Source organism: Nicotiana tomentosiformis, chromosome 11 (genome assembly GCF_000390325.3).
Source record: "Nicotiana tomentosiformis chromosome 11, ASM39032v3, whole genome shotgun sequence".
In the NCBI taxonomy this organism is placed as follows: Eukaryota; Viridiplantae; Streptophyta; class Magnoliopsida; order Solanales; family Solanaceae; genus Nicotiana; species Nicotiana tomentosiformis.
The window spans coordinates 56,249,435-56,273,333 of record NC_090822.1 but is presented as its reverse complement, the minus strand read 5'-3'; the positions used below and the strand labels follow the sequence as shown (position 1 = coordinate 56,273,333).

Below are 23,899 nucleotides of genomic sequence, written 5' to 3'. Positions count from 1 at the left end.
ATTAATCTCTTAACTTACCCAAAAGTGGTGTTGTTCAACAACAATCTAACCAAGTGTTCTTTCTCAAGCAACACAAGGTAACTAGACACGATTAATCAAGGGCCCTTTCAATTAACCACAATACAATACGTGATTGAACAATCATAAAACAAACATGGCTCAATTATAACAAAATAGAGTCAAGACTTCATCCAACAATTGGTTCCATCAACCCTAGATAATAGATTTAGCTACTCATACTAATGGAAAACAAATCACTAAAATAATTTGTAATCAACAAATAGAAGTATGAAGAAGAATATGAAAAACTCTTAGGAAATTATCCGTCTTTTCTCCCTTGTTCTTGCCACTAAATTCTTCTAAACCTAGCTATGTCTTACTTATGGGCGAGTTTAGGCTTCATATAGGTTTAGGTTAGTCGCCTAGGAAATTACATAATTAACCCTGTGTGTTTGGCTTTCATCCGCCGCCCGCGCCGCGGATTCAACCGCGGATCCGACCGCTGATTTCCACTGCCTCATTGCCTTGAGTTCGCGGGCCAATTCGCGGCCCACTTTGCGGTCGCGCACCTAGAGGGGTCATCTCACTTACTTTTCTCGCTCCTTTTCGACCGGGATAACCTTCGATTGGCCTTTCATACTCCATGTTGACTCTAAAACACTCGTTAGCTCCCTCCTAGCTCGGAGTAGCTCCTGCAAAGCATCAAATTCTTAATTAGAGCATTTTATTATCTTTTAGCATTCAAATATCAATAAAGTCTGGCTAAATTAGAGTGTAAATAGTGTCTAAATTGCTTAAATATAGCCTACTATCAACACCCCACACCTAAACTATTACATATCCGCACATGCGACTCCAGAAGTGCTTATGCAAAACCGCTTTTGCGAAGCTGCTTCTGCGAGTTTCACGTCGCACCTGCGAATGGTTGCGCATCTGCACCTTGGTTTCCGCTTCTGCGTGAGCGCACCTACGTGCTTATGTCTGCAGGTGCGGTTATGCCAGGATTTAGCAGGCCAATTCCGGGCAGCTACTGCTTTGGTTTGTTCCAACACCCCAACTTCTTAATTCAACTCCAACAAATCTGAAACTTGACAGATTAGTCAAAAATAATATACTAAGCTATCCTAAAAAATAAAATTTCATAAATGATCGAAAATATTGAAAATGATGGGTTGCCTCCCACCAAGCGCCACATTTAACGTCGTGGCATGACGCGGATCAACTTTACAACTTTTCTCACCGCTTGGACGATATGAATTGTGCACCTAACTTGGAATCAAGCTTGTGACCACAAGCAACGGGGGTGGTGGTAAGTAAATGATCAAGCCAAACTTTAATTTCTTCATTTTACATTTCTTGGCTTTCATGTGAGGAATGTCATTTTGCCTTTTTGAATATGCAAATTGCAGCTCTTATTTTTCTTCTTTACACTTCCATATGGATTCGCACGGCTCAATTCCCATATCACCATGAAATTCCAAGGTTGAAAAATGCTTGGAATGCAACCTCAAGCCTTCAAATTGCAAATCTTCCCGGATTTTGACATTCTCTTTTTCCCCCGTACTAGAGTCGACTTTAACCATATTTTCACTTACACCGGTTGACTCTAACTCCATATTTTTTTGGCATCATTAACACTCATGGAGTCGATGGCGTAAGTTCAATACTTGATTCCTCAAAATAAATCTCACTTTCTTTCTCGATGTCGGACTCTTCTTAATCTCTTTCCACACTCTCAAGTTGGTGGGCATAGTGAGCCTGAACCAATATTTTTATTTGATTTTCCAAGGTGCGGATGTGCTCATCATTTTGATTCAAGCCTTGTTTCAAGTCCTTGAGTGCCAAGCTTTGCTTCTCCTTATTTTCAAGAATGGCCTCCAACATGAGCATCATTTTCTCATTTTCAGCATTTGAGCGTTCTTCTTGTTTTTGATCAAGTGCCAAGGAAGGCTTTTCGGCTTCCACATCTAAGGAAGGTTCTTGGCTATCATTCACTTCCGAGGCTTTTTGGACCTCTAAAGATTCAAGCATTTCTCCCATTTGTAAGTTTAACCTTTCAAGCACCAAATCATTTTGGAAACTATTTTTCAAAAGCTCCTCCAAGGCATTTTGCTCTTTGTTTCCTCCTTCAAGTAGGCATTCTAACATGAGCTTAAACTCTCCATTTTGACCATATTCAATTTCTTCCATTTCCATATCCCTATAATTTTTATCACAAAAAGTAGAATCATCATAGCGGGAGCTTGGGGAAGGGAAGAACAAATAAGCACAATCATCCTAATGACCATTTTGGCGACCACACTTATCACAAATACTCCACTTGTGGGTTTGAGATTGTGCGCACAATCCACCCCTGGGAGAGTTTAAACAATTTTGCCACGAGTGTGGTCCTCCACAATAAGGGCAAGGGTCATCAAAGTATGAACAACTACCATCCGACCAATTTTTATTATATGATGCCATTTTTGTTTTCTTTTCAAAACTAAGAACATAAACAAGAAACAAATAAGAAAAATAGACCAAGGTAAGAAATATAATTACACAAACATTCACAAGTTTGGACCAAAGCACTTACGCTTATTTCTCAAACAACCTAAATTACGCCAAATTGTTCCCCGGCAACGGCACCAAAATTTGATCACGCCCAACTATGCCTTGTAAAAAGGACTAAGCGGTCGCTGCAAATATAACCCGATTCAAGTCCGAAGTCGAATCCCACAGGGAACTAACCTATTTACTACAACTTTAAATAATGCTAATGATAAGCTCAGAGAACTTCCGGATGCAAGAGTTTCACGAATAATCAATAGAATTTATTTAGCTAAGGAAAAATGACAATAAAATTAGTAATAATCAACACTAAAATTGAATTCAAGAGTAAAAGGATCTAGGGCTATAGATTTTCCTAATTGTCGGATTAATTCTTAACTCTTTAGCTATAATCTCGCCGTAGTACTCTATGAGGATTATGAGTTCCGGGCTACCGTAATTATCTCTCGATCAATTACGATAATTTACTAGAAGCATTCTCTCGAACTACTCTAGTTAACAATTTATGCAACTCGGAATTATCCCACCAAAGCTTCATTATTTCTAACCCCAATTTTAAATTCAAGTAATTAATCTCTTAACTTACCCAAAAGTGGTGTTGTTCAACAACAATCTAACCAAGTGTTCTTTCTCAAGCAACACAATGTAACTAGACACGATTAATTAAGGGCTCTTTCAATTAACCACAATAGAATACATAGTTGAACAATCATAGAAAAACACGACTCAATTATAACAAAATAGAGTCAAGACTTCATCGAACAATTGGTTCCATCAACCCTAGATAATAGATTTAGCTACTCATACTAATCGAAAACAAATCACTAAAATAATTCATAATCAACAAATAGAAGTATGAAGAAGAAGATGAAAAACTCTTAGGAAATTATCCGTCTTCTCTCCCTTGTTCTTGCCTCTAAAATCTTCTAAAACCAGTTATGTCTGACTTTTGGGCGAGTTTAGGCTTCATATAGGTTTAGGTTAGTCGCCTAGGAAATTACATAATTAACCCTGCGTGTTTGGATTTCGTTCACCCGTCCGCGGTCGCGGATTCGACCGCGGATCCGGCCGCGGATTTCTACTACCTCACTGCCTTGAGTTCGCGGGCCAATTCGCGGCTCACTTCATGGCCGCACACCTAGAGGGGTCGTCTCGCCTGCTTTTCTCTTTCTTTTTCGACCAGGCTAACATTCGATTAGCCTTTCACACTCCATGTTGACTCCAAAACACTCGTTAGCTCCCCCTAGCTCGGAGTAGCTCCTGCAAAGTATCAAATTCTTAATTAAAGTATTTTATTATCTTTTAGCATTTAAATATCAATAAAGTGCGGCTAAATTAGAGTGTAAATAGTGTCTGAATTGCATAAATATAGCATACTATCAGTCTTCAGCATCTATTTAAACTGAAAGATTTGAATTTGAGGCAGTAGAGATGGTTGGAGTATTGAAAGACTATGATATCACCATTCTTTATCATTCAAGGAAGGCCAATGTAGTTGCTGACGTCTTGAGTAGAAAGGTAGAGAGCACGGGGAGTTTGGAATTCATTCCCGCTGCGGAGTGTTAGCTATGTATATTCAGGCTTTGGCCAACAAATTCAGAGGTTGGATATTTTGAAGCCTAGAAGGGTTCTTGATTGTGTTGTGTCATAGTCATCTCTTTTTGATAGCATTAAGGCATGCCAATATGATGATCCCTACTTGCTTGTCCTTCAGGACATGGTGCAACGAGGTGGTGCAAAGGAGGTGTGTATTGGTAAAGATTGGGTATTGAGGCTTTAGGGTCGGATCTATGTTCCTAAGGTGGATGGTTTGAGGGAGTTGATTCTTGATGAGGCTCATAGTTCATAGTATTCTATTCACCCAAGTGCTACTAAGATTTATCATGATTTGAAGCAACATTATTGATGGAGAGGGGTGAAGAAGGATATTGTTAAGCATGTTACATAGTGTTTGAAATGTCAACAGGTCAAGTATGAGCATCAGAGACTAGGTGGTCTGATTTAAAGGATAGATATACCAGAGTGGAAGTGAGAAAGTATCACTATGGACTTTGAGGTTGGGTTGTCGCAGAACTTGAGCAGATTTAATGTTGTGTGGGTCATTGTGGACAGACTGACCAAGTCTGTGCATTTTATTCAAGTCATGACTTCCTACTTTTCTGAGCAATTGGCTTGGATTTACCTTATAGAGATTGTTCGCCTACATGGTGTCCCTGTGTTTATCATCTCGAATTGAGGCACTCATTTTACATCGCATTTTTGGAGAGTTGTATAGCGTGAGTTTGGCACGCAGGTTGAGTTGAGCATTGCATATCATCCTCACTCGGACGGGTAGTATGAACGGAATATTCATGTTTTGGAGCATATATTGAGAGCGTGCATCATTGATTTTGAAGGCTAGTGGGATCCATTTCTACCATTAGTAGAGTTCGCCTACAACAAAAGCTACCAGTCGAGTATCCAGATGGCCCCGTACGAGGCCTTATATGGGAAGCGATGTCATTCCCAGGTTGGATGGTTTGAGCCTGGGGAGGCTAGGTTGCTGGGCACCGATTTGGTTCGTGCTGCTCTGGAGAATGTGAAGCTAATTCAGGAGCGTCTTCATACAACGCCGTCTAGACAAAAGACTTATACTAATAGGAAGGTTAGCGATGTAGCTTTCATGGAGGGTGAGAGGGTTCTTCTCATATTTTTGCCTATGAACGACGTGGTGAGGTTCAAGAAGAAGGGAAGTTGATCCCACGGTACATTGGTGCATTTGCGGTTTTGGAGAGAGAGGGTTAGGTGACTTACAAGCTTGTTCTCCACCTAGCATATTGGGAGTTCATCCTGTGTTTCATGTTTCCATGCTTCAGAAGTATCACGAGTATCAGTCATATGTGTCAGATTTTGGTTCGGTGTAGTTGGATGAGAATTTGGCTTATAGAGGAACTAGTGGTATTTTAGATAGGCAGGTTTCAAAGCTGAGATCGAAGGGTATTGCATCGGTGAAAGTTTAGTGGAGATGTCAACCGGTCAGGAGGCTGAGCATCATATGAGAAACAGATATCATTAACTTTATGGCATTCTATGCATGTATCTAAACTCGTTCGAGGATGAATGTTTGTTTAAGAAGGGGAGAATGTAACGAGTTGGCCAGTCGTTTTGTGTATTTGAGCCATGTTCCCCAATTTGATGCTTCCAATATACGTATTTGTGGCTTTGTGACTTGCGGGGTTGGTTGGTTTGGCCACGAGAAGGTTCGGGAATGATTTGGAACACTTAATGTCATTTTTGGAGCTTAAGTTGTAAGAGTTGAATAAGGTTTGACTTTTGTTTAAATGACCTTGGATTGGATTTTTGATGATTTCAATAGGTTCGTATGGTGATTTGGGACTTAGTCGTATGTTCGAAATTGAATTTGGAGGTTCCTAGGATATTTTATGCTACTTGTCGCAAGTTGGCAATTTGTAGGATTAGAGAGTTCATAGGTTTGACGGGGGTTAACTCCGAGGTTATTGGATTTGGATTGTAGTTTAAGAAGTTGTAATAGGCTCATTATGTCACTTGGAAATTTTTCCATAGTTTTGGTTTAATCCGAATTTGTTAGGCTTGAATCGGATGCTTGGTTCGATGTTAAGAAGTTTATGAACTTAAAAGAAGCTTAACCTATGTTTTGATCATCAATTCTCCATTTTAATGTCATTGGTTGTGTTTTGAGCATTTTTATAAGTTTTTATTAGGCATTAGATCTTGTTGATGTGATTGGACGGGGTTCCAGGGGTCTCGGGTATGTTTCAGATGCGTTTTCGAACATTTTGGAGTTTGAGGTAAGTTTTTGCCTGGTGTTTACACACCTGCATGGTTTTATCCGCAAGTGGTCAACAGAAGCGGACCAAGGTCCACATATGAGAGGGGAATATGGGATTGGAATGTCTCCAAATGCGGAGTTATGTTCGCATCTACAAGTCTGCATATGCAGAGCTGCTGGGCGCAGAAGTGAAGATTGGTAGGCAGATTTGGGATTTTTTACAGAAGTGCGGGTTTGGTTCTCACCTCCGGTGTCACAGAAGCGGAGAGGAACTCCGTTAGTACGAGAATTCGGGACCTAAATGACCTCACAGAAGGAAGATGTTGACCGAAGAAGTGGTATCGCAGAAGCGACCTTTGTGCTCGTGGGTGCGAGAATCACTGGACAAAGAGTATAATTCAAAGGTTTGAGTTTGTAACGACCCGACTGCTCGTTTTGAACTTTAGCATTCCATTCGGTGGTTTGAGACTTTGAGTAGCTTCCTATTATGTATTATGATTTGCTTGTATGGTTGGTTTCGATTTTCGAGCGGTTCATGATTAATTTAGAAGAATGATTCTCTTTTAAGAAGCTTTAAGTTGGAAGAGTTGACCAAGGTTTGACTTTTGGGTAAATAGACTCGGAATTGTCTTTTAATTATTCCAATAAGTTTGTATGATGATTTTGGACATGTCCACAAATTTGGTTAAATTTCGCTGAGTTTTGGATAAGTTTGGGTTGTATGGTGATTGTTTTCGGTTTCGCTGAATGGCCTTTGATTTGTGTTTCTACTAAACCGTTATATCCGTATCATAATTTTGGAACCATAACAACTAAAATTATCAAGTTTCGACATCGTATGAGGAATTTATGGTCACTGAATTTGTATTTAAAAATCTGCACTATTTTCAGATATTGAAACCAACATATCTCCTTTATTATAAGGTCCAATGGAGTGATTCAAAAGCCTAATTTTAATTGAAAACCCATTTAATTGTTTAAATCAAGACCTAGGGTTATGTCCTAGATTTTAAAATTTGAAAATGAGTTAGAGGCATTTATTTCCTGATTCCTTTTGGGGTTTTGTTCTCCTATATTAGGAGAACAACATACTAGAATTTGGCGTGTTTTGGAGGAGTATTCGGAAGATATGGGACCAAACATACTCTTGGGTTATAAACACCAAGAGCGCTGTTTTGGCAAATTTATTGAGCTATCGGACTCCGAATGAGTCGGTTTTTGTTCGTGTGGCTTGTATTGGTTCGGGCTTCGCTCCGATAAACTTTGATTCGGAATCCCAAGCGGGCCCGGCATTGACTTTTGCTGACTTTTTGGGAAAAATGTAAAGATCATAGCTTTATTTATTGTAATTGGGTTCTCTTGTATTTTTTAATGTTATTAAGTCATTTTTATTAGATTTGAGCCATGTAGAGGCGAATTTTAAGGAAAAAGCTATTTCGGAGGGTTGAGTTGGCCTTTTTGAGGTAAGTATCTTGCCTAACTTTGTGTGGAGGGAAACTACCCATTAGAATTTGGGTTGATTGTGTGCTATTTGTGTTATGTGAAAGCCGTATACGCAAGGTGACGAGGGTGTACACGGGCTATATATAGTATTTGACTGGTTTAAATTATCTAGACTCTTTCCATGTCTTTAATTGAATTGTCATGACATGTCCTATCTCTCATTGTTAATCTACTCTTACATGCTCTATTTGATATTGTTATCACTTGTTCTACCTCTTACTTGTTATTTTTCTCTTATATGCTTTAGTTCAAGTTATTGCCTTCCTTATTTTCTTGTTACCTCTTAATTGTTGGATCACTTTTAGTTGAATTTCTTATTTTGTTGAATACCATCTTGTTGAGTTATTGCTGTTAAAGTTGTAATAGCCATTATCACATTGAAGCGACGTTGTTAATTGTTGATTTACCTTTCCCTGTTGAGCATTCTTATTCATTTTGTTATTGTTAAAATTCTTGTATACATTGCGGTTGAGACATGGGCTATTTGTTGTGAAAATATTAGTGTTGTTGACTTTGTGGCAAGTTGTGGCATAGTGGAACTTGTGGTGCCAGTTGTAATTATGTTGTGATATTGATACGCATGCGGTGGTATAAGGTTAGGGGTTAATACGAATGCGCTGAGATAAGGTGGGCTTGATACGCTTGTTCCTAGTATGGGAACTACCTGAAGCCATACGGTGAGATAAGGTGTGCTAAAATACGTGTATCTAGTTCGGAAAAAAATAATTTTCAAATATAAATATAAGGCTCATGTGGTGATATAAGGAAAGATTGTGATTGAAATTGTGAAATGTGAATAGGAGACAGTACCTCAGTTGTGATTTTCATTGAATATTTCATGTTGGAAGAACATGTTGATTTGAACGGTCATTATTCTTTCTTCAATCATTCATCAGAATTTTTGATTGAATTCTGTTATTCGTTGTTATCTTGGTATTGGAACAATTGTTGTTTCTTGTGTGAGTCATGCATTCTGCGTGATTTGTTGTGTTGCTTTAACATGCCAATTTGTGCCTCCGTTATAACTTGGTGAATTGATTGTCAATATAAATTTAATCGCATGGAGTTACTATATCATATTCTGTTGAGTTGTTGGTAACATAATGGTTTAAATAAAATAATTATTAATATGGCTTATTCTATGTTCCTCTTAAGATAGAACTTGTTATCTCACTCGATGATTTTTATTCTAAATGGTTATCACACTTTCACTATAATTGAATTCTTAAATTATATTCATCACCCTGTTAGATGTTTACCTTACTTAAAATTGTTATCATGTTTTTCTTTAACAAATTTTGTATTTAATTCATTTATTTATCTTATGTTTTGCTTTGTTTAAAAATGATACTTTTACTCAATTTTATTGATTTCTAAACTAAACCCATCTTATACTTTGTTTCATACAAATGGTATATTATTTTACTTTCCTTGATTTCTAAAATAAACTCATTATTTCATTTGACACCTTACCTTATTCAAGATTTTTATTAAATTTTATGGTGTCTAAATATATCTTTCGTTTATCTAAATTAATATTTATCACAGTTGCAAAGTACATGGTAGAATGTAGGCTTTGTCGTGCGAAGATGATTGTTTTTGTGGGCACGAGGTGCCATACATGTAAGATTTAGAAATTGTGGTTCATGACTTGTGGTTTATGAGGTGTGGTGCCTCGAGGTAATTCTTGTTGTAAGTCCATACATTGGGGGCAATTTAATTATTTGAGTTGTCATCCATTATTTTTATCCTCATTTGAGTTCTCTTACATCTCATTGGTGTTCTAATTATGTTGTTTCTTCATTACTCGTTTGGCACTTGCGGCCATTTATTATTCTATTACTTCATTGTTGGTTGTAAATTAATAGTTTTTCCACCGTTGGTCTTACATTGATGTTCTTTCCATTATTAGCTTATGTACACCTTGAAAAGTTTTCTATGTCTAGTAGATATCCTGACCTGGCCTCGTCACTACTCTATCGAGGTTAGGCTTGATACTTACTGGATACTGTTGTGGTGTACTCATGCTATGATTTTGCACATTTTTATGCATATCCAAGTATTCTAATTGTGTTGTTGAGAGTTGCGTCTGCGCGGCAGGAGAATTCAAGATATACCTGCTTGATGTTCGCAAGCCTCGGAGTCACCATCTTACTTCATTATGCTACTGTTAAATTGTAATTCAAAACAATATTGTGTTTAAAAATTCTAGTGTGTTTTAGTAGTGCTTATGATTTCGTACTACCGGTTTTGGGAAATGTATAACTATTGGCCGCTTGCGGCTATATATGACATTTAGTGGTTTATAATAAATAATTATATAATTCAATTCTGTTATGAAATCTGCATGTGTTAGGCTTACCTAGTCTTAGAGACTAGGTGACTGTTACATCTCGCATTTTCGTACGTTAAAGTTTCGTCTTCAGTAAATCGACATAGACTCGAGGATAAGATTATCTTGAGGTTAACGTATTTATGCTATTTTTAACAAGTGATAAGTAAGTGCCATGAAGGATATAGGATACACGAATTAAAGAAAATGAGTTTCGTTGAAGGTTGTCGATTTGGGATAAAATACGGTCCGAGCTATAATACCTGATATTTATGGACTAGTACCATACAAGGTACCATATGAACACGATAGTATGATGTATAAAGTATATTAAAAATGAGTAGTATTTTAAGTAGTTTGAGATAATTTCTAATTATGTGGGTAATTGGTTAATTACAGGGTAACGAGACCTTACCTAATTACCTAATAAGTGGATAAACATTAAAAAAACTCCACCCACCCCACGTGGCAGCAAGCCACTAACAAATAAATGACTCATGGTCACATTAGATTAGGTGGCAATATAGTATAATGATATCAAGACACCTTATTCTAGAATTGTGAATAAAAAAACCACATTTCCCCTTCTAACATTTTCAAAACAAAATCTGACGTGAAGCTCTTGCAAAATTAGTATGTGATTTCTTACAAAATTCGTTCCAATTTCCTACAATTCCCACAAAAACATTAAGCAATGTGAATCCTTACAAAATCCTACAAAAGAACACTACAATAAGAATCCACACCACATGATTATCCAAACCTAGATAATCAAATCATTGCATTTTATCTTTTTGTAAGCCACACTGTAAAAGGTAGTACTCTTCTACTTAATTTTCTGCAAAAGTTTTGGTGACACTAACTGTACAGAGAGGTCATCCTCCTTAATTATAACGTGACATTACTACTTCAACGATAATTCGAGCAAGAATATCATACGGATTTTTCCCTACTCCAGGTATGTTAAGGCTATCCCTTCTTTTTTTTCGGCATGATCTATACGACACGAACGAAACGAGTAAATGCACAACTTTCATAAATGACTCTATTAATAGAAATACTAGAAATGCCTATATTCTTGATTCTCCATGTGTCATATTTTTTTATCATCTGTTCATGGGTCTCAAAAATACGTAAGTTGGTAAGGTTTATTTCATGATATTAATCAGAGGCATAATGATCTTATGACGTACTGAGAGATTTTATTAACGTATTTCATATGCATTTCATTCATTTATACATGCACATTGACCCATGACCAGATGGTGTTATATACGTGTATTTATATGTATACATATATATATTAGACATGGGAAAAGATTACGGCGTTATATACGCACCACCACCTGATCAGCTGGCATACGTTGATAATTTTGCCCACAGTGGCCGAGATGATATGATGGGATGCCCTCAGAGGCCTAATGATGTTATGTGCACATATACCTATGCATGACACGATATTCATACGCACGTGCATGACATTATATATGTTTCAGGATTTGAAAAGTTACTTGGATTTACATGCGGAATTCGTTATTCCATGTTTGATCTATGTACTTTATATATTGATTTTCATGCCTTACATACTCAGTACATTATTCGTACTGACGCCCTATTTCCCGGGGCCTGCGTTTCATGCCAGCAGGTGCAGGTAGTCAAGTTGACGGTCCCCCTTCTTAGGATCCTTGATCAGCGAAAGTTGGCGTGCTCCACTTGATCCGTAGCTGCTTTTGATTTTGGTACGATATGCTTGTATATATATATATGAGTATGACGTGGCTCAGTCCCGTCTTTGCACAGTTGTATTTCTATTTGAGGTCTGTAGTCAGTTATGTATAGTTGGATAGTAAGTAGCCTTGCCGGCTCGCCCCACTGTATTTCCGCATGTATATGTACATATGTCTTTTGGACAGGTTTCCCTAGCATATGTTATTCATGTTTATATCTTAAATGCATGCTTAAAGGTGTTCGACAGGTAGGACTCGGGCACGTCGCGACCCATCGGTTTGGGTCATGACAGTGACCTCACGACATTGGGGCGAGGATGCAGGGCCGCTTTGTGTAGAGATTGTGGCATGGTGGTATAGATCTTATAGAGGATTCCCAACATGAAATTTATAAATGTTATTGAAAGTTTTAAATTAATTTGTTATGGTTTTTAACGGCTATTTAAGCTCTTTTATTGCCTCCATAATTCGTCACATTTATGTGACACTTCTAATCCCTGAAGGGGGTATTTAGTTTTCATACTAGTACTATTCGACATGTACTAATGCCCCTTTGGCCGGGGGCGCTGTATCTTTAATGGATGCAGGTGGTTCCACAGCAGACGGCTTTGATCAGTGATAGAGGTGCACCCTCTTCCCAGCTGACTTGGTGAGCCCCACTTCATTTCGGGGTCGTATATCCACTACCATAAATTATAACTATGGAAACCCTTCCAAAACTGTTGCAATAGACACATTAACCGTCCCTGTAGGGCTATTGGGATGGATTTTGACGTGTTCCAAGATCCAGCGTTACAATAGGTCTATTGGAACGGTTTAAAAACCGTCTCCATATAGAGATATTGTAATGGTTATGGAACTGCTACCATTGTTCTATCTATGGGAACAATTTCTTTTCTGTTGGGACGGTTTTAAACCGTTGTTGTATAATAATACTAGCAATTTTTGAAGACTCTTGCAACGGTTTTCATGATATATTGCAACGATTTTTGTGATATATTGGAACAATTATCAGTAACCTATTACAACGGATATTGTAATATTTTGCAACGGTTTTTATTGGTTGTTGTTATTATTTGCTAGATCTATTAGAATAGTTATATTCTCTATTGCAATAATTCACAACTGTAATTTCGTATATTTATGGAAGCAAAATGAGGAATATTTTCCTATTCAATAAAATGTTTTATACCATAACTTATATAAATCACGAAATAAAAATTAAAATATCCAACTAACATTATCCATATACAAAAATAAAATATGTATACTTTGTTTGATCAACAATTCAAAAGTCAAAATATATGAGTTCGCATATAAAAAGTTCTTAACTAAAATATCCTTAAACATGATAATAGAAAGTCTAACAACGATCAACAATACTCAAGTAAGGTATTCATCACTACTTTCATCCGCAATCGCAGCACCTACAAAAGACAATCAGAAATAATTAAACAAATTTTTTAAGATAATTGAATCACAAAGTAATTGAATGACCAATTTGATAACTCGAAAATTTTCAAACTCTCTAAATTCTAAATTTTTCGGCAGAGTTTCCTTTGTAAATACGACTATCCCACAATTTTCAACCTTCTCAAAACATCATTTGTAAATACGACTATTCTAAAATTTTCAACCTGCTCAAAACATGATACAATTTCCATACAGATCCTAAGATCCATCCACAAATCACAAGATGAGTAGTTGTACTTTAAGCAACATACAACAAACCAGAATCCGCAATAGACAAACCAAATCAAACAACTCTCCGGTCTGTTATTTTTTAAGCAAGGCAATCCGCTTTAACATCCTCGAATATTATTACATCACAAAACAACATCACCTAAACAACAAGACGATTTGTATACTCTTACGTGTATATACTGCGCATAGATGCATTAGTAACTATAAGGACGATATTAAGGAAACTACACACATCAACCTAACAAAAAGGGAACTCCATAACTACGTACTAATGACATGATCTAAAGAATTCAAGCATGACACACAAGAAGATATAACAGGTTACATGGCATAAATTAGAAACCGAATCTGTTAGATCTTCTGAGATATAGTCGCATACAATGAAAGTTAAAAGCATAAATTAGAAACAGAATCCTTCCATTCTTCTGAGAATACCATCTGCATCAGAAGCCAATATTACTACAACTATTAATGCTTCAAATGCTGATATATTCAGGTAAAAGCAGCAGATAATTGATATTTATGCATAGCTAGAAAATAAAATTAAACCAAAAATTCCAATCCTTAATATTCCAACTTCAGACTACATTTGATATGATCTTTTGATCCTACTCTATCACACAACCAACTAAATTCACGCAGTTGCCTCAAATGAAACTAAATGAATACCAAAAACTTTACACTAGAACATATAACAGAAAATTGGTAATGGTCAATTTCAATCAGAATGTTAGAAGAAGTAAAATTCAACTCTTCAATAATTCAAAAGTAATATAGGTGTTAATTTCTCTTGTGGGAATTGAAGTGTCTCTAATGTGACCATGAATGCTTTGCTTGTAACATATATAAAGAAAACTAGCAGATATTTTTAAGACATTTCTTCAATGTGACTTTTGAGATTTCTACACAATTCTTGAATGTACTTCTTGACTTATAAGTACAACTACTTTACAAGATTTTTGTGTGAACTGTGAGATAATATAATTTCATTGGTCAGCAATAGCAACTACTTCACTTTGCTTCTCCTATTATCTGATAGGTAATTATTAAGTACTACCATTTTTAAGGGCCGATGAGATGCCGAAACCAAGGGACAACACCACTCTTTATTCACAGTTTGTTAATTTAAGTAGTACCATTTCCCTCTAATCTTGCTTGTCAATATATAAATAAGTACTATTTCAACCAAAACAACATAGGAGTTTAAGACACGCAATAAGAACTAATTTGACATGCACACTGGTCCATCCGTCCCAACATAAAAGAAACTGTAGTTTTTTTACTTTCTTTATATTCACGGCTCATGTTATTAAAGGAATCGCTTTTCAATTGAAAAATACAGATGTGACTACTCTTGCATATGTAAATGAATCTATCAATATTAATACCTGGAATGAGTTGGCCTTCTTTGTTGTTACCAGTAGATGGATGGCGGATTGGTTGCAAAGTTTGTTGTGCAGAAGAAGCTTCTCCCAGTGAATTATCACCCAATGTCGGTAGAATAATGTTAGCATCAATATCAATTACTGAACGCTTAAGTCGTGTAAGGACATCTGCAATATCTTCTTGACGGATAGTTGCCTTTAGTTCCTCAATTATTTCCTCTATTCTTTGTATCTTCTCCTCCACTTTTTGTAGATAATTTGGAGTATTTGAAGAGGGTTCAAAACATCTTACTTTTCCTCTCAAAGAAGTTCTTGTAACCCCTCGACCATACAATCTCAGACGTCCCGGATGTTCAGGTCCAATGACAGATGAAAATGCCTCTACGGACTCATTGCCATTTTCGTTTGGTTGTGCTTCAATTTCCTCCATTTCAGCCTTCAAAGCAAATTCAAAAAAATAGAATAAGTAAATAAAAAGTAAACTAATAAAAACAAATAATTGATTTCTATATAACATCGGTTAAATATAATTCGCACAATTTTACTAGTTGTATCTTCATCCGAGCACTTGTATGGTCGCCCATCTTTCCTTTTTCTTGTAGCTACAATGACTTCCTTTGCCGATAAAGGATCCGAAGTTTCCTTATCGTTTTCCTAGTTACATGAAAGTGAGTTAGTATTCCCCAAGATCTACCATGAACTAAACAAGAGCCAAAATTGAGAATTTGTTTGCCATGATTTGCTAGTTACACACCAACTTATAGCGCACTAAAGCAAAACTTCTTTTTCGAGCAGTGTGAAGATTTTTCAACTATTTCTAATTCTCAATATTAATTTTGGACATTCTCTGCAAGAAGAAAAAAATATCAAACAACAACATACAAGTAGGACTTGAGAATTATAAACTAAACACAATAGAAGCTAAATGGAAAAATATTGAAAGAGGCACTAGGTGAAAGAAGCACCATGTATAAATATTACTCCTTGACAAACTTGAAAACTAACTAGTATATATGTAAGGACAATAATGTTCTGTCTACGAGTATGAAACAATAAGGTGTACTGAAATCCATTTTCAAACAATCATACCACTATTCTGTTTATAATTTTGAAACTATTTATGCAAACTTGAACAAATTAATATTTTTCCCTCAATAGCAAATTCTAATACATAAGTATATTGGACTTGGAGGAATTCTCCAAATCAAAACAAATATCAAGTGAAAAACATCTTAATGGAAAAAGAACTGTAGAATATGATGAGTTCTAGAAATGTGTTGAGAGTGTAAAAACTGATAATATATTGTAACGAGCTGGCTAGTCTTTAAAAATAGTAGCAGCGAACAGAGTGTATATGCAGTAGCAACAAAGAGAAAAACAAAAAAATAACAGCAATTAAGCAGAGAAAGAAGGGGAAGAGACAACACAAGTGTATACATACTATCAAACCAACAAGGTGCATTTATGTCATGACCCGAAATTTCCACCTTCGGGACCGTGATGGCGCCTAACACTTCACTTGATAGGCAAGCCATTGTTAGAGGATTCTTTAAACTAATTTTAGTCAATTTCAATAACATAATCAATTAAACTAAATAGAAGTTAAAACTAAAATGCGGAATAACATAAAGCCCATAATATCTGATACAATTCGGATCTGGAGTCACAACTCACGAGCATCTAATATTTTCTACAAACATAGTCTGAAAGAAATACAACTGTTTTCAATGAAAAGAAAAGTAAAATAGGGAAACTAGGAAGGGACTCCAAGGTCTGCGGACGCCAACGGATCTACCTTGAGTCTCCGATAAGCAAGTCCGGACTGCCGAGTCTCACGATCAGCTAAGGCCGGTGCCAAAATCTGCACAAGAAGTGCAGAGTGTAGTATGAGTACAACCGACCCTATGTACTCGTAAGTGTCGAGCCTAACCTCGACGAAGTAGTGACGAAGCTATGACAAGACACCCGCATAATAAACTTGTGCAGATAACAATATATGTACAAAAAAAATAAAGATAATAGCTAAACATGTACTATTAGGAGGGGACATGCTAAAGGGGCACAAGATATAAGAGATACAACGGAAATGATAGCCAGAACAGTCAACATGCTTTTAACCATTGAAGACAACTAAACACAATGAAGAAATTTTGTACGGCATCACCCTTCGTACTTTTACTCTCAACCTCACAATATAAATCAATAGATACGGCATGGCATCACCCTTTGTGCATTAACTCTCATAACATGGCACGGCATCACCCTTCGTGCATTAACACTAACAATATGGCACGACATCACATTTCATGCATTAACACTCACAATATGGCACGGCATCACCCTTCGTGTATTAACACTCACAATATGGCACGACATCACCCTAAGTATATTAACACTCACAATATGGCACGGCATCACCCTTCGTGCATTAACACTCTCCCTTACCACATAACAATGAACAAGTAATAGCAGGGAGATAGGATCAACAAGAACAAGCCTTACATCAACAATGTTTCAAATGCGAACTCTGGCCTCCCCGCAATTGCGACCTCTTGATCGCAAATGCGAACTTATGCTGACCCAGGTACTCTTCGCAAATGCGAGCCTGTCAGAATTTGGGATGTTCGCAATTGGGAACACTGATCTCGCAATTGCGAGATCAGAGACCAGTACCAGAAATTGCAGAACACTAGCTGAGTTCTAAGTCTAAACCACTCTTTAGCCTATCTGAAACTCGCCCGAGCCCTCGGGACTCTAAACCAAATATGTACACAAGTATAAAAACATCATACGAACTTGCTCGCGCGATAAAATCTCCAAAATAACACCTATGACTATGAATTTAGCATCAAATCAAAGGAAATGTTCAAGAAATCTCATGAACTTCTAATTTCACAACCGAAAGTCCGAATCACGTCAAACCAACTCCATTTCTCACCAAATTTGACAAACAAGTCATAAATATAGTATTGGACCTATACCGGATTCCGAAACTAAAATACGGACCCGATATCAATAAAGTCAAACATTGGTCAAACATTCAAAGTTATTAATCTTTCAAACTTTCAAATTTCAATAAAGTCTGACAACTTGGGCAAGGGACTTCCGAATTCGATTCCAGGCATATGCCCAAGTCCCAAATAACGAAACGGACCTATCGGGACTGTCAAAAACACGAATCTGGGTCTATTTGCTCAAATCGTTGACCGAAGTCAACTCAAATAGTTTTTTAAGGAAATAATTTCATATTTTCACAGTTTTTAACATAAAAGCTTTCCGAAAAAATACTCGGACTGAGCCCGCAAATCGAGAAAGTCTAAAATGAGGTATTGAAGACTTCAAAGCGAAGAATTAAGTTCTAAAACATAAGATGAACTATCGGGTCATCATATTCTCCACCTCTAAAATAATCGTTCGTCCTCGAACGGATATAGAAAAGTACTTGGGCTGGTGAAACGGTGGGGATATCTACTCCGCATGTCTAACTCGGACGCCCAAGTAGCTGCTTCGACGGGTTGACCTCTCTACTGCACTCAGACTGAAGGATAACTCTTCGACCTCAACTAACGAACCTGCCAGGCTAGAATAGCCAGCGGCTCATCCTCGTAAGTCAAATCCTTATCCAACTGGACAGAGCTGAAATCTAACATATGGGACGGATCGTCGTGATACTTTCGGAGTATGGACACATGGAACACCGAATGAACTGCTGATAAACCCGGTGGCAACATAAGCCTGTAGGCCACCTCTCCTACTCTTTCAAGAATCTCAAAAGGCCCGATATACCTAGGGCTCAACTTGGCCTTCTTTCCGAACCTCATCACACCCTTCATAGGTGACACCCAGAGCAACACTCTCTCTCCGACCATGAATGAAACATCACGAACTCTACGGTCGGCATAACTCTTCTGCCTGGACTGAGCTGTGCGAAGTTAATCCTGAATAATCTTGACCTTATCCAAGGCATCCTGTACTAAATCTGTACCCAACAATCAAGCCTCCCCCGGCTCGAATCATCCAACTGGCGATCGGCACCGCCTACCGTATAATGACTCATTGGGAGCCATCTGAATGCTTACCCGGTAGCTGCTATTGTAGGCAAACTCTGCGAGTGGCAAGAACTGATCCCAAGAACATTCAAAGTCTATAACACAAGCGCTGAGCATATCCTCCAATATCTGAATAGTGCGCTCGGACTGTCCATCCGTCTGAGGATGAAATGTTGTGCTCAGCTCCACTTGCGTGCCCAACTCACGCTGTACTGCCCTCCAAAAGTGTGAGGTGACATGTGTACCTCGATCAGAAATGATAGACACGGGCACACCGTGAAGACGGACGATCTCGTGGATGTAAATCTCTACCAACCGCTCTGAAGAATAGGTAACTGCCATAAGAATAAAGTGCGCTGACTTGGTCAGCCTGTCCATAATGACCCAAACTGCATCGGGCTTCCTCTGAGTCTGTGGGAGTCCAACAGCGAAATCCATAGTGATACGCTCTCACTTCCACTCAGAAATCTCTAACTTCTGAAGCAAACCATTAGGTCTCTGATGCTCACACTTTACTTGCTAACAATTTAGACACCGAGCTACATATGCTACTATATCCTTCTTCATCCTCCTCCACCAATAATGCTACCGCAAGTCCTGATACATCTTGGCGACGCCCGGATGAATAGAATACCAGGAACTATTGGCCTCCTCAAGAATCAACTCATGAAATCCATCCACATTAGGCACACAAACACGACCCTGCATCCTCAAAACTCGATCATCTCCAATAGTAACCTTCTTGGCACCACTGTGCCATACTGTGTCCTTAAGGGCAAATAAATGAGGCTTGTCATACTGTCGCTCCCTAATGTGCTCAAACAAGGAAGACCGAGAGACTGTACAAGCTAGGACATGACTGGGCTCAGAAACATCCAACTTTACAAACTAAGTGGCCAAAGCTTGAACATCTGATGCCAGCGGTCTTTCACCGACTGGAATGTACACAAGGCTGCCCATACTCACTGACTTTCCACTCAAGGCATCGGCCACCATATTGGCCTTCCCGGGATGATACAAGATGGTGATATCATAGTCTTTCAATAGCTCCAACCACCTCCTCTGTCTCAAATTGAGCTCCTTTTATTTGAACAAATACTGCAAGCTCCAATGATCCGTGAATACCTCACACGACACGCCGTAAAGATAGTTCCTCCAAATCTTCAGCACATGAACAATTGTTGCCAACTCTATGTCATGGACAGGGTAATTCTTCTCATGAATCTTCAACTGCCGTGACGCATATGCAATCACCCTGCCATCCTGCATCAATACTGCACCGAGCCCAACATGGGATGCATCATAATATACCGCATAAGATCCTAAACCTGTGGGCAACACTAGCATTGTAGTCAAAGCAGTCTTGAGCTTCTGAAAACTCGCCTCACACTCGTTTGACCATCTGAATGGAGCACCCTTCTGGGTCAACCTAACCAACGGGGCTGCTATAGATGAGAAGCCCTCCACAAACCGACGGTAATAACCCGCCAATCCCAAGAAACTCCGGATCTCCACGGCTGAAGTAGGTCTAGGCCAGTTTTGAACTGCCTCAATCTTTTTAGGGTCTACCTGAATGCCCTCTACTGATACAATGTGCCCCAAGAAAGCGACCGAATCCAACCAAAACTCTCACTTTCAAAAATTGGCATATAATTGGCTGTCTCTCAGAGTCTGAAGCACAATCCTAAGATGCTGCTCATGCTCCTCTTGACTGCTGGAGTAGATCAAGATATCATCAATAAACACAATCACAAAGGAGTCCAGATAAGGCTTGAACACTCGGTTCATCAAACCCATGAATGCTGCTGGGGCATTTGTCAACCCAAAGAACATCAGCAGAAACTCATAATGCCCGTAACGAGTCCGAAAAGCTGTCTTAGGTATATCGGATGCCCTAATCCTCAACTGATGGTAGCCAGATCTCAAATCAATCTTCGAAAACACCTTGGCACCATGAAGCTGATCAAATAAGTCATCAATCCTCGGCAATGGATACTTTTTCTTGATGGTGACATTGTTCAACTACCGATAATCTATGCACATCCTCATCGATCCATCCTTCGTCTTCACAAATAACACAGGTACACCCCAAGGCGGGACACTAGGTCTAATGAAGCCCTTATCAATCAAATGTTACAACTGTTCCTTCAATTCTTTCAACTCTGGCGGGGCCATACGGTATGGCAGAATGGAAATGGGCTGAGTGCCCAGAGACAAATCAATACAAAAATCAATATCCATGTCGGGTGGCATCCTCAGTAGGTCTGCAGGAAATACCTCTGGAAACTCACGAACAACTGGCACTGAATCCATGGAAGGAACCTCTGTACTAGAATCACGGACATAAGACAAATAAGCTAGACACCCCTTCTCGACCATATGTCGAGCCTTCACATAAGAGATAACCCTGTTGGTAAAATGGCCAGGAGTCCTCCTACACTCTAATCGAGGCAACCACGGCAAGGCTAAGGTCATTGTCTTGGCGTGACAATCCAATATAGCATGATAAGGTGACAACCAATCCATACCCAAGATATACACTAGTCTCAAGACTCCCAATGGTGACCACAGATGAACGATAAACATGATCTACAACAATAGCATCCCCCACATGTATGTACAAATACACAGAAGCACTCAAAGAATCACGAGGCACAACCAAATATGAAGCAAAATAGGATGACACATAGGAGTAAGTAAAACCGAATCAAACAGAACTGAAGCATGTCTACTGCAAACTGAAACAGTACCTGTGATAACAGCGTCAGATGACTCAGCCTCAGGCCTGGTTGGAAAAGCATAGCATCGGGGTTGGGCCCCGCCATTAAGGACTACATCTCTAGGAGGACCCCTAGCTGGCTCACCTCCACTACTAGCGGCCTGACCTCCACTTCCAATGGCCTGACCACCACCTCTAGCTTCCTGACCCCTACCTCTAGCTGGTTGAGTAGGCGGAGAAGCACCTGGTGTTGGGACCATGTCACGAGAATTCTGATGCTGTGAACTGCTCGAAGCATGAGGGCAAAATCTAGCAATGTGCCTCAGATCACCACAAGTATAATAGGACCTCGGCTGCTGTGACTACTTACCGTGAAACTAACCCTGTTGACTTGAGTAACCACCCTGAAAACTCTATAGCGGAGGTGCACTAATAAGAGCTGGCGGTGCACTATAGGTCAGAATAAGGCATATGAGGGCCACGACCACCTGAAGCACCATGGGATGCCCGGAGTGCTGAATGAAACGGCCCGGTAGGATGGCCTCTACCAAATGTACCCTTGCCTCCAAATGAGGCACCGCTAAACCCACCGGAATGACGAGGCCTCTTGTCAGACCCCTAACCTCCCTGAGCCCCCGTGTAAGAATCATCTCGACTTGCCTGGCAACGTTGGAAGCTGTCTGGAAACAAATCTCACTCCCGGTCTTATTAGCCATATGCAACTTGATAGGCTGAGTAAGTCCCTTATTAAACCTCCTCACCCTCTCTCTCTTAGTAGGAAGCAGAAAAATAGCATGACGGGCCAGATCTACAAAACGGGTCTCATACTGAGTGACAGACATACCGCCCTGTTGGAGACACTCGAACTACCTGCAAAAATCCTCTCTCAGTCTGACAAGAAAGAACTTCTCATGAAATATCTGAGAGAACTGGTCCCAAGTAAGAGCAGGCGACCCCACTGGTCTGGTCAATACAAAATCCTTCCACCATCTCTTGGCGGAACCCGTCATCTGAAACACAACAAAATCAACCCCATTGGTCTCAATCCTTCCCCATGTTTCGCAGAACCTCATGGCAGCAGTCAATATAATCCTCTGGGTCCTCAGAAGGTGCACTACTGAAGTGAACTAGAAAGAGCTTGGTGAACTTGTCCAACCTCAATAAGCCCTCAGAAGACACAGCTGGTCCATCACCGGCGTGTGCTGCAACAACCGGCTGAACTACTCCAACTGGCGGGACTGCTGGAACCTGATACTGGGAACCATCTACTCTGGAGTGGGAGTAGTAGGAGTTTGTTCTCCTCCCCCAGCCTGAGAGACAACTGGTGCCATGGGAAATGTGCCAGTTTGGGCCACACTCTCTATAAGGCCCACCAAACGAACCAAAGCATCCTGAAGCACTGGGGTGGCGATGAACCCCTCCGGGATCTGAGCTGGTCCGACAAGAACAGTTTAGTCTCAAACCTCCTCATTAAACTCTACCTGAGGCTCCACTGCTGGTGCTGCTGCTCGAGCTCTGGGTTGAGCTCTGCCCCTGCCTCAGCCTCTGGCATGGCCTCGGCCTCGACCTCTACCCCTCGTATAAGTTGCCACTAGGGGCTCTGGCTGCTGCTCAGCTGAAGATGCAGTACGTCTTCTTGCCATCTGCGAGAGAATAACAGTAGAAGAGTTCAATTAGCAATGAGAGAACAAAGTCGCACGACAAAGAAAAATTGAAGTGAAATTTGTTCCTAAACTTCATATCCTCTAGAAGATATGTACAGACGTCTCCGTGCCGATCCTCTAGACTCTACTAAGCCTGGTCGTGAATTGTGAGACCTAAGCAACCTAGTGCTTTAATACCAACTTGTCACGACCCAGAATTCCCACCTTCGAGACTGTGATGGCGCCTAACATTTCACTTGCTAGGCAAGCCACTGTTAGAGGATTCTTTAAACCAATTTTAGTCAATTTCAATAAAAGAATGAATTAAAGTAAATAGAAGTTAAAACTAAAATGTGGAATAACATAAAGCCCGTAATATCTGATACAATTCGGATCTGGTGTCACAAGTCACGAGCTTCTAAGATTTTCTACAAACATAGTCTCAAAGAAATACAACTGTTCTGAATGAAAATAAAAGTAACATAGGGAAACTAGGA

The 23,899-nt window shown here is 39.2% G+C and overlaps 1 protein-coding gene and 1 long non-coding RNA gene across 3 annotated transcripts; one reads left to right on the top strand and one right to left on the bottom strand.

The window, feature by feature from the left end:
* The first annotated feature begins 10,768 nt into the window (after nt 1–10,768).
* LOC138900797 (uncharacterized) lies at nt 10,769–12,852 on the top strand. Its single transcript, XR_011412071.1, has 2 exons — nt 10,769–11,914; nt 12,490–12,852. It is a non-coding gene; the product is annotated as an uncharacterized lncRNA (long non-coding RNA).
* Nucleotides 12,853–13,163: 311 nt separating this feature from the next.
* Nucleotides 13,164–15,816, bottom strand: LOC104105207 (uncharacterized). Of its 2 annotated transcripts, none has more exons than XM_070188145.1 (3): nt 15,537–15,816; nt 14,995–15,427; nt 13,164–13,329 (listed from the first exon to the last, which is right to left on the bottom strand). In XM_070188145.1, the coding sequence occupies exons 1-3, from the start codon at nt 15,573–15,575 to the stop codon at nt 13,286–13,288; spliced, it is 516 nt and encodes a 171-aa protein (XP_070044246.1). In that variant the 5' UTR covers nt 15,576–15,816; the 3' UTR covers nt 13,164–13,285. The 2 variants fall into 2 exon arrangements, with proteins under 2 accessions (XP_070044246.1, XP_070044247.1); XM_070188146.1 differs by having other exon boundaries at nt 13,171–13,329; nt 15,529–15,807.
* Nucleotides 15,817–23,899: the final 8,083 nt, after the last annotated feature.

Excerpts from the sequence above, each read along its gene's own strand:
- LOC104105207 (XM_070188145.1), bottom strand. The coding sequence starts at position 15,575 with ATGGGCGACCATACAAGTGCTCGGATGAAGATACAACTA. Across the intron at positions 15,428-15,536 it reads CTCGGATGAAGATACAACTA|GCTGAAATGGAGGAAATTGA; the intron begins GTAAAATTGTGC and ends TTTGCTTTGAAG. Across the intron at positions 13,330-14,994 it reads AGAAGGCCAACTCATTCCAG|GTGCTGCGATTGCGGATGAA; the intron begins GTATTAATATTG and ends TGTCTTTTGTAG.